At 37.6% G+C, this 11,698-nt stretch overlaps 1 protein-coding gene across 1 annotated transcript in view; it reads left to right on the top strand.

The window, feature by feature from the left end:
• The window catches only part of dtx4 (deltex 4, E3 ubiquitin ligase), a 29,906-nt gene extending 18,705 nt beyond the window's left edge, over positions 1-11,201 (top strand). The window contains exons 6-9 of the mRNA XM_004910888.4: positions 4,514-4,615; positions 5,998-6,159; positions 7,958-8,047; positions 10,876-11,201. Of these exons, the coding sequence (XP_004910945.2) occupies positions 4,514-4,615; positions 5,998-6,159; positions 7,958-8,047; positions 10,876-11,088 (567 nt within the window). The 3' untranslated portion in view covers positions 11,089-11,201. The remainder of the gene's footprint in view (positions 1-4,513; positions 4,616-5,997; positions 6,160-7,957; positions 8,048-10,875) is intronic.
• The last annotated feature ends 497 nt before the right edge of the window (positions 11,202-11,698 follow it).

Genomic DNA, 11,698 nt, shown 5'->3' on the forward strand with positions numbered 1-11,698 from the left:
AAAATAAATGACAAGAAGACCCATTTATTTTGAAATATCTATTTCAAATATTTATTTCAAATAGTAAACTGCAATTTGTGCTTTGTATGTAAGAAAAACATTTAAAACTGTACCAAAATGCAAACAAGTTTTTAAAACATATGAAAAATCTAAAAAAACACTTGCTTTTAAAGAAGAAGCACAAGAAGAAGAACAAGACTATTCACCAGCATTGCAACCCTTTTTGCATGTTTCCAAGTGTTGTTTCTAATGATTTGACAGATTGTTTTATGGTTGCCAACAGCATTTTGCATTTTTCAATATCTTCCAAGACATTTGGATCGGGGCCTTGGTTTGTTTCTGCATTGGAAATGTCCTTTGAAGTCTCAAGGTCTGGCTGTCCCTCAGTACAAAGATACAGCACAGGCCAGGCTGTTTGGAACTAAACAAATGCAGAGTAATGTAAACCTACCTATACTGCTAACTAGGATGCACAGGCTGCTAAGTGAAGTGTCACAGAACATTTCCTCATGAATTTCCTTTACATCTGAGGTACCACTGGATTGTGACTAAATGTCTGGCTCATTGCTTTCTATTTCCTGGCTCTTACGACCATGCTCATCAGACTCATTATGGTCCTTCTTGAGATCCTTCTCAACATCATCATCCTTCTCACTGGCACCAGGCTCTGGAATCTCAGGTTTCCCAACAGAAGAAGAGGCACCCCATCTATAATAGTGATGGGTTTGCAGCAATTTTTTACACTTGTCTTCTGAAAAAAAACCCCATAATTCTACACACTGTAGTGGTACACATTGCAGAAAAAATAATAATGTATAATGATGTAAAACTCACTTTTTTGAATGATCCGCCTAATACTTTGAAGTTGGTGTCTTCCTCTCAGTTTTAAATCTGACCACCTTTTGCGAAGCTGATCTTTTGATCTGCTAACGCCAAACTTTTTCTCAAGCCCATGGATTACTATATCCAGGATATGATTTTTCCTTGTATTGGGCCTGGAGTACTCTCCACCTTTGCAATCATAATCTTTTTTTTCCATAATGGACACCATGTGCACATTCTCCTGCCACCGTCATCCTCAACTGTAGACCTTCTCTTCCCCTCATCTTCCACACCTGCATCTCTCCTCTTGCCACTATTTTCCATAATCTTCTCTCTTGTCTTTCTTTTGTGACCTTGCGCCTTCTTGTTTCCACTATGCTGCTACCGTCTGTCTGACATCACAAACGGAAATAGGTGGAGCCGTTGAAATCTATCAATAAATACGGCCGTTCGTTTTAGTGTTGCTTAGTAATGAACCGAACGGACGGGTAACAGTCATAGAAATCAGGACGATTATATTAGTTTCATAACGAATTTTCGACCACAACCTACTCATCTTATGGTAAGCATTACTACTTTACTACAACCAAATGCAACATTTCCACTCCTTATTTTGGTAGTGCTTATTGTTTTTCTACTCATGGTCCCCCTGTTTCCCACAGGTAACTATGCCTTCCAACAAATTTGCAAACCCTGAGTTCCTGAGGGATGCAATCATACTTGCTGAGTCTCTTCTTCCAAATCCATCAAAAATCCCAGTGCAAACTCCATCTTGTCTTCACAAACGCTCAGAAATCACAATTTGGTTAAGTACCGCCTCCCCCAATTAGGCGTTAATATTCACACAGATTATTGCGATATTTCGTACGTTTATTGCTTCATATTCGTTTGTGAATCATGCGTTCGTATTATTTCTATTCGTTAATTACCGCAATGCGATAAAAAGAACACATTGCGATGATTTGTTATTTAGCGCATGCGATATGCGTGTTAACGCATGCGAAAATTTGTTGTTGAATCAGTACTTAATTAGCGCATCATTTTTAACACCAAAAACCATGTGTTACACATTAAAGCACTTTAGTGAATCGGCCCCTGAGTCTTTTATGTAACTGTAACGTGACTTTAACATACTCACCAACTAAATGGACAAATTTTCAGTTCAAGAAGTCTCATTTTTAATATCTAATGCAGGAAGTAAAATTCATATATTTGTAATTTAAGAATAGAAAAAGAGTATGCAAACCATAAGTCCTAATTACTGAGCTCATAAAAAGGGTCTATTCTGCCCTTTTAAAGCTGTGGTTTTTTTTTAGACAGCATCTAAATGTGTTACTATACTGCAATTTGTGTCTTTTAGTGAAATATCTTAAAGAAAAATTATTTTCTTATGAGTATCAGACTGGTGTGTTTGTGTCCAGATAATTTATTTATAGATTATTCATTTTTTAAGTTTATTATGTTGGGTTGAAAAACCCAACATACTGTTCTTCGACTTCAGCTTATTCTTCCACTTTTCTTCTTCTTCTTCGCACCCCCCATTTTCTAAACGCTACTCTTCCTACAGTTTTAGGGGTACAACACCCAAACTCTCCACACTTCTTCAACCTATAGCGGAACATGTTGCTTGTGCTTTTCTAAGCGATCCCGCCCCCCCATTTTTTGTGGTGCCACTCCGAACACCCCAATTTTTCCATTGACTTTGACAGGGAAGATGTTCAAACTGCCGCCACACTTACACCAAACTTGAATAACATAATAGGTTCACCCCGAATGAAACAGCGTCATTTGTTGGACAATCCCAAAGTGGGAGGAGCCAACAACAGCCAATCAAATTTCAACCATTGACTTTTATGGGGAAATTGAAATTGCTGCCAATCTTACAGCTTACAGCTACACTCCCCAAACTTGAATCACATAGTCATGGGGTCAGCCTGAATGAAAATATGATGATTGTTGGATGCCCAAAAGTGGGCGGAGCTGTGAACAGCAAATCAGATTTTACCTATTGACTTGGTGGAAATTCAACCTGCTTCCATTCTCACAGTAATAACACCAGGGTCCCCAAACTCTGCAGTGTTAGGCACCAGGTAACTGTGGTTCAAGGTTAGAAAAAGTGGGCGGAGCCACCAACGGCCAGTCAGAGTTTATCTGCTGTCATTCTCACTGAATTAACACCAGGGTCCCCAAACTTTTCACAGTTGGTCACACGGGGACTGCAATTTTAGTTTTGCAAAATGGGCGGAGCCACCAACAGCAAATCAGTTTTCACCTATTGAATTTTATTTGAAACTTTGCAGTCAGTCACTGGGTGACTTCATACTCAAGGATAGAAAAAGTGGATGGGCTGCCAAAAGCCAATCACATTTCTTTCATTGTTTTTAGTGGGGAAATTTTAACTGCTGCCATTCTCACATGTTTAATGTCAGGGTCCCCAAACTTTGCACAGTTTTTCACTGGGCGACTATGTTCCAAGTTTAGAAAAGTCAGCAGGGCCAACAACAGCCAATCAGATTTCATCTATAGACTAGATGTTTAAATTTAAACTGATGCCATTCTTTAAATATTAATACTAAGGTCTCCAAACTTTGCAGAGCTAGTCACCAGGTAACTGTAACTGCAGTTCAGAGTTAGAAAAAGTGGGTGGAGCCACCAACAGCCAATCAGATTTTAACTATTGATTTTCAATGGGGAAATTCAACCTCCTGCTATTCTCACAGAATTAACACCAGGGTCACTAGGGGACTGCATTTTTAGGGTTTAAAAAGTGGGTGGAGTCACCAACAGCCAATCAGACTTCACCTATTGATTTTTTTTTTTGTTTAAATTTAAAATTTCTCACACTATTTATGTCAGGGTTCCCAAAGTTTGCACAGTCAGTCACTGGCTGACAATATATTCAGGGTTAGAACAAGTGGGTGGAGTTACCAACACCCAATCCATTTCCACCTATTTACTTTCAATGGTGAAGTGTAAAATGCTGTCAGTCTCACAATTTTTATGCAAAGTTGGTCACTGAGGAACTGCAGTTCAAAAATAGGAAAAGTGGGTTGGGCCACTAATAGCCAATCAGATTTTATCCTTTGAATTTTATTGGTTTAAATTTAAAATGCTGTCATTCTCACACTATTTATGCCAGGGTGCCCACTGTTTGTCACTAGGTGACTTCAACTCAAGGTTAGAAAAAGGAGTCACACCCACCAACCACCAATCACAATTAACATATTGACTTTTATTGGTTTAAATTTAAACTGCTGCCGTTCTTAACTAATTAATCCTAGGGTCCCTAAACTTTGCAGAGTTAGTCACTAGGTAACTGCAGTTTCAGGTTAGAAAAAGGGGGCAGAGCCACCAACCCCCAATCAGATGTTACTCATTGACTTTCAGTGGGAAAATTTAAATTGCTGCCATTCCAACACTATTAAAACCAGGGTCTCCTAAATTTTCACAGTGGTTTTTACTATATAACTAAGGTGCAAGGGTAGAAAAAGTAAGCGGAGCCAACAACAGATCAGATTTCATTCAGCAACGTCACGTTTTTCAACCGAACATGACATTTGTTCTCAAACTTCCCTTTCTAGTTCTATCTATATATTTTGTACTGTCATTAAATATTTCTCTTTTTTATATTAACATAACTTTTTGAAGCTTAGTAGGTTTTACTTTAATGTTTCTTTTCCATTACTTGTAGGATTGTATTTTGTGTCTAAAGCCTCTGGCAAATGGGGAGGTGGGCAAGCTGTACCGCTGCTGTCATAGCCATCATGTGCGTTGTCTGGCACATTTGTACAAGGTAGGTGGTCATAAACCATGTAGAAATGTTTTTAAAGCCTTTAAAGGACAAGGAAAGGCAAAGTGACTTTAATCGCTTACCTTGTACCCCGGGCTGGTGCCCCTGATAGGAGAAAACAGTACCAGCCCGGGCACCTGGGGTGATGCGCTTCCTCCTTCCTGCTTCGTTAAGCTGTGACTGTGAGTCAGGCGCATGCGCAGTAGAGCGTAAAGCCGACTTCTCTGTTAAAGTTCGGCTTTTCACTCTACTGCCCATGCGCGCATGGCGATAAAGGAAGGAGGAAGCGCTACAGCTACCCCGGGCTGATGCTGTTCTCTCCCAACAGGGGCACCAGCCCGGGGTAAAAGGTAGGCAATTAAAGTCACTTGGGGGTGCCTAACATTTTGGCACCCCCAAGTGACTTTGCCTTTCCATGCCCTTTAACTCTTTTACTGCTATCTAATTTGGTCATTGCGGTACTTTTATCACCATACAGTTTTTGAACATTTTATGCTTTTTTATGAACATAAAATTATGTATGTAAACACATACATCAAAAACATAATTTATTTTATGCATGAAAATACAACTGCAAAGCACTACTTCAGCAACCTGAATACTTTAGATTTCAAGGCCTAAATTTTGCCACAAAAATTTGGATCTTTAAAACTTTATATTAATACATTCCCTTTGCTATACAACTAAATATCATTTAATAAAAATTAAGGTTTTGTGTTATGGGAAGATTATTTGCTTAACCATGTTTGTTACCTGGATTATATGAAATGTATGTCTGTAATACATAGAGGTCTATGGAGCCACAGGTCTTTAGCTGAACAGCCCTGATCTAGGCAGCAGTGCAGAAGTATCTGTCTTTCACTTACTGTGCAAGATGAGGGTAAGAAGATGTATGACTATAGCCACCCCGAAACCCATGAGTGATTGTGTGTGGGTCTTATGGACTTATTACAGAATTTAAATGAAGCGAGGGATCTAAGATCCCACCTCTATTAGCAGAAGGCATGGGAACCAAGCATATGGTTTGGTTATCTTTCAGTGCTTTAAAACTACCCGTTGTATTTATTGTTTTTGTATAGGGTCAGGAACAAGGATCTATTAGACTGGAAGTAATTTTAGGGCTGATATTTGGGTTAAAGATATGGGGTAAGAGGCATTACACAAAACTATTCTGTAAGCATGGAGTTGAGTATTGTGTGATGGCTAGGAATTGCAATGTAATCTGGTGCAGAGTAAAGGAAAGAACAGAAGCTTTCCTGGCAGACAAGTGTAAGTTAACCAGCAGGGGAGAGGCATTGTTGCCCTCATCCTTGCACATAACACAAACAGGAATGTTATGTTTTGAAATATAAATTCTGAAGATAGTTGTATTTTTTTACCCTTAGGATGGAATCCTACGCTGTCCATCTTGCCAAACTCTGTATGGTTCAAAAATTGGTTCACAGCCTCCTGGAAAAATGTGTTACCATCTGATTCCTTACTCTCTTCCGGGTCATGCAGACTGTCAAACCATCCGCATTATTTACCACATCTCTCCTGGCATTCAGGTAAGAATGGGGTAACATGGAGTCTCAGTGGGTAGCACTACTGCCTTGCAGTGCTAGGGTCCCAAGTGCAAGCCCAGCTAGGGCACAGTCTGCAGGGGGTTTGTATGTTCTTCCCATGTCTGTGTGGGTTTCCTCAGAGTACTTTGGTTTCCTCCCACACTCCAAGAACAAACATGTAGGTTTATTGGCTTCTGACAAAATTGACCATAGTGTGTGTGGATGTGATAGGGACCTTAGATTGTAAGCTCCTCTGGAGCAGGGACTGATGTGCATGATGTATTAATTCTATAAAGTGCTGTGGAAATGTATTGGCACTATGTAAACAACAGGAAATGATAATATATTATTAAAAAAAGCTTGACATATACAGGCCATATACAGGCCTATATACCAGTAAAGTTTTTGCTTTAGCAGATCAGTAATATCTTATGACTATTATTATGTAATCTGGTATTCTGCGCTCCTTCGCCCAATTATAGAGGGTGTCAAACATTTCTACCATTTTCAGCTATAGCTACAGCTAATAGATATACACTCTAAAGGTCCTGATTAAAGGAAGTAATGACACATGGATGCCCACTGTCTTACTACTTACTACTCTTATTTGGTGTCTCTCTGAAACCATTAGCAGACAGACACACAGATTAGGTGTAGGTGGTGTGGATCACAATATATATCTATATGTAAACAACATTGTCCTCAAATTTATTTCCCCAACCAAAACACCTTACCATAATAAAAATGAAACAATAGGAAAATAACAACAACAATGGGAAACTCCTGAAGGTGACTTTGATGTCAGAAAACAGCCATAAAAATGTACTTATACAGATCACAGCAACATATGACACCATTCACCAGGCAAATTATGCCCCTTTGTTAGCAAGTCTGAAGAAGAATCTAAACCTGAAATGGCCTATTTTGTCACACCGAGATTTATCCAGGATTCGGTCCAGGATTCGGCCAAGATTCTGCCTTTTTCAGCAGAATTCAGGTTCAGCCTCTGAAAATTTTTCCCATTTTTCCCAGATTAAAACCTTCCAAAACCTAATTAACATATGCTAATTAGGATTCAGTTCGGTATTCGGCCGAATCCTTAACGAAGGGTCTGGGGGTTTGGCCAAATCCAAAAAAGTTGATTTGGTGCATCCCTAAATTAAAATAGGCAAAATGTAATTTTAAACACACGTCCTATTTCTGCTCATTTTAGTAAAGGTGTTTTAAGTGTAGTTCATTTCAAGCATATCAACATTTTTGTTTTATCTGTATTAATAATGCAGTACCTTGCATTTGATCTTTACAAAGCCACATAAATATACATTGGAGGCAAAAAAAATCCTATCATTACGCTGTCCCTGGATAGTATATGCCATACCTGTTTATAAAATATTATATTATTGTAAACCTATGTGAAATTTTTATTTTTGCCATAGTCCCCCTTTTATGATACAGTCCAGCCTCGTTCTTCTTTAGCTGGTATTCTGCAGGACAGGTACTGCTCACAATGATTGTGAGATAAGGCAGCAATAGCACAGTGTTATTAAAAGCACATTCTAAAGAGAGAGATGCGTAATGAATATGCAGACTGTAAGCCAGTGGGCCTCCCTTTGAAAAACACTAATCTGGGTAATTAAAATTTCCTGTTATTAAGATATGTCCCAAGCTTGCAACTTTTTCTGTTTGGCAGGAGCTGAGACTCTTCTCTATATGACATTACAATAATATTACAATTGGCTTGTCTTTTACCTTACAATCTTTATATTTATTGATTCAACCTATAACTATTCTTATTCCTTAGGGTCCAGGGCAACCAAATCCTGGAACAAAGTTTACAGTTCCAGATTTTCCTCTGCACTGCTACCTCCCCAACACTGATAAAGGGAGAAAGGTAAATAAGTCCATTTTTTTTCAATTTATATTTTTATTTTAGTTTTTCACACTAGAAAAGAAAAGAACAGAACATCAAATGCAAATTGGGAAGCAATACAATAATTGGCCACCTGTATGATTAAAGTATTATTGATGATGCTCTTGACCAGATTCCCTAAACAACAATGTCAGTCAGAGACAGGCTTATCCAAATTAAATTTATTAACCGTGCCTACTTAACACCCCACAAACTAGCAAAGATATATCCTCCAACATCAGACCTGTGTCCTAAATGTAACATAGCAGTAGGCTTGTTTCTCCATGTATTTTGGGAATGTCCAGCTATCCAGCAACTATGGTCAGCGATACTGAAACATTAATGAAACACTGGCATTTCCCAACATTCACTCTCCAAGGATATGTTTATTGGGGGTGCTAGAGGATTTGGGATTATCGGCATATCAAAGGTTGTGTTACTTGCAATTGCTATTTTATGTAAAAAAAATAACCAATATTGTTAAATTGGAAATCGACAACTGCCCCCTTGCTTACCTTCTGGAATAAACTAATTAACTGTGTGCTACCTAAACAAAAATTGGTCTACATTTCCAGAGGCTGTCCAGCCAAGTTTAATGCAGTGTGGGACACCTGGTTAAATGCACAATCTGGATAAACTTGCCAGGTTCGCTAAAAACTTGTATACCCTTCTTTTCTTTTAGATTTTTTTCTTTTCTAACTGCTGTTATTAAAATGTTAAAACTCTAAATAAAAACTTATTAAAAAAATATATTTTATATACTAAATATTAAACAAAAAAATACATTTGTTGGTTCAAGAATACAATTTTAAATGGTAGAATGTTTTTTTTGCAATGTACACAGTGTTATTTAGTAACAAAAGCTACACCATAACAATCATGACAGAATCCCTTTAATCTAGTAAGGTACTGGCACTGGTACATTTTTGTTCCGTTTTTTACCTTTTGTGGGGCTTTTACACTTTGCATGCAAATTATCTTGCCCTTGCATAAAATCCCTAGCCATACATTAAATGATAATTTTTTCAACAAATATATATATACAGGTATGGGACCCATTATCCAGAATGCTTGGGACCTGGGGGCTTCCAGATAAGGGGTCTCTCCGTAATTTGGATCTTGCTAAAAAAATATTTAAACAGTAATTAAACAGTTGCGATCAAGTACAAGGTACTGTTATTATAACAGAGAAAAAGTAAATTATTTTTAAAAATGTGAATTATTTGATTATAATGGAGTCTATGGGAGATGGCCTTCCGTAATTCGAAACTTTCTGGATAAGGGGTCCAATACCTGTACCTTAAAAAAATGGAAATAAAGTATTTTGGCACCCAAAATACAGCTTCCAGCATTCCTCAGTATATAATCAAAGGTTAATATATGCTAGGAATTGTAGTTCTGTAACATCTGGGGGCTCAGGGTTAAGAATCAAAATAAAATACACGATTACTGACTTTTTAATTTATGATCAATCGTGAGTGCCCTTTTTGTTCCAGGAACTTATTTTTTCCCTATTTGAGGTAAATTGGAGTCAATTTCAGATTTTTCTTTCCCTTTCTTTGGATCAACTAAGAAGTTGAACTTTTGTGAAACTCTTCTAAAAAAAAATTGGAAAAAATGCAGTTGATCCTTTTAAATATGTTTGATTTGTTTGGTAGCACTCCAGTTCCATATAAGTGGTACCTCAAAATTATATTTTCTCATTTTCCATCCACTTTATTTTTTTTTTGTGAAAAAAAATAATCAATAATACATTGGTAACATTTATAACTTTCTGTAAACACACATCTTTATTACTAAAAAAGTTGTTAGATATTTTATTGGTATAGGACCTGTTATCCAGAATGCTCAGAACCTGGGGTTTTCCAGATAGGAGATCTTTCCATGGAACACCATACCTTAAGTCTACTAAAAAATAATTTAAACATTAAGTACTTAATGGGATTGTTTTGCGTCAAATAAGGATTAATTATAGCTTATTTAAAGGGGTTGTTCACTTTCAATGTTCAAATCTTAAAAAGGCTAACAATGCTCTCAATGTGTTAGAAATTCATTTTCCATAAGAAAAAGTAAAAAATCCAATGCAAAAGCTACTTTTTATACCTGTTAAATCATTCCTTCTCCTGTATCTCTGATCAGTTTTCTGAAGGGATGGGAGTGGCTTATTTTGAACCTGACACACAGAACTTCCTATATTCATCATCATGTACAGGTTTTTCCATTACTTGTTTCCTATTGCACTTCCTAATACTGCCCTGCACCTAGTAATGCACTGGTTGCTTGTTTTTAAGCAACCAGTTTTTAAGCAACCCCTCTCTCCCATCCTGTACCTGTTTCTAGACTTAATTCTACTATATGCTGTCACCAAATTCACTGCCCCGAGATCAGACACAGATTTCCAGGAGACATAGCCAATCAGAGTACCCCTATGGAAATACTTGCACATGCACTTTTCATCATTAATTCATTGCTGCCAGTTATATGTGTAACATCAAATAAGGGAGTGAAGGAGTCACTGTAGCATTTAAAGGGGTTGGCAAGGTTCTGCAGAAGTTAACTAATTACAATCACTGGGGGGTACCTAACATTTTGTCACCCCCCCCAGTGATTTTACCTTTGGATAACTGATCCAATACTTGTATTTATTAGAACTTGAATGCATAAAGGGATCATTTCTGGGTGGGATTAAATTCTAAGAATAAAGCCCATTGCTTTGTGTTTCTTCTCTAATGTTTTTACTACATTTTCTTGGTTTCACTCCCATTTTATTTTTACTATTCTCTAAACCTCCTACTTTCTTTTTATTACAGGTCCTGCGTCTTCTGATTCAAGCCTGGGAACGACGAATCCTTTTCCCAGTCATTCCATCAAAAGTGCCTGGAATACCAGATTCTGTTTCCATCTCTAGATTTCCCCACAAGACAGAATTTGGCTCAAATTTGACAGGAAAGGGCTTTCCAGACTCTCAGTATTTGGATAGTGTTTTAAGACAGTTGCAAGATTGGGGTGTGACAGGAGATTGACCTGGGGCACTAGGTGTACCAGAAGCATCAAATTCAGTCACCATGGTTACATTAACCAACCCCCAAGCAAAATGTTTTCTGCTTTAATGCAGAATAAAATAATTTGTATGTATTGTCATTAGTGATGAGCGAATTTTTTCGCCTGGCATAGATTTACAGCAAATTTGCACATTTCGCCATTGACAAATTGTTTTGCGAAACTTCCAAGAAAATTCACTGCCGAAAATATTGCAGTGTGTCAAAAAGTTGCGTCAAAATGGGCGCAGTTGTGCCAAAAAGGCTGCGGTCGACAAAAAAAAATGCACGACAAACCTGTTTCGCAAATTTTTCGCCTTTCCGTGAATTTTGCTGTTTCGCAATTTTTTTGGCGAAGCATGACAGATTTGCTCACCGCTAATTGTGTTAAAGCCTATTATTTTACTGCCCAATAAAAAAAACAACAGTACAACTACACATTTGTTTGTATAGGAGGGTAGGTTCAAATTCAAGGTATGACAAAAGTCATTTCAAAATCTTTTCAGTCACTTTTTTCATTAGACCTATGCTGGCTATTTAACTAAAGCTACTCAAAATCTGGAAATGTGCCCAGTACTTTAAAGCCCAGCTTGAA

This window comes from Xenopus tropicalis, chromosome 7 (genome assembly GCF_000004195.4).
Source record: "Xenopus tropicalis strain Nigerian chromosome 7, UCB_Xtro_10.0, whole genome shotgun sequence".
In the NCBI taxonomy this organism is placed as follows: domain Eukaryota; kingdom Metazoa; phylum Chordata; class Amphibia; order Anura; family Pipidae; genus Xenopus; species Xenopus tropicalis.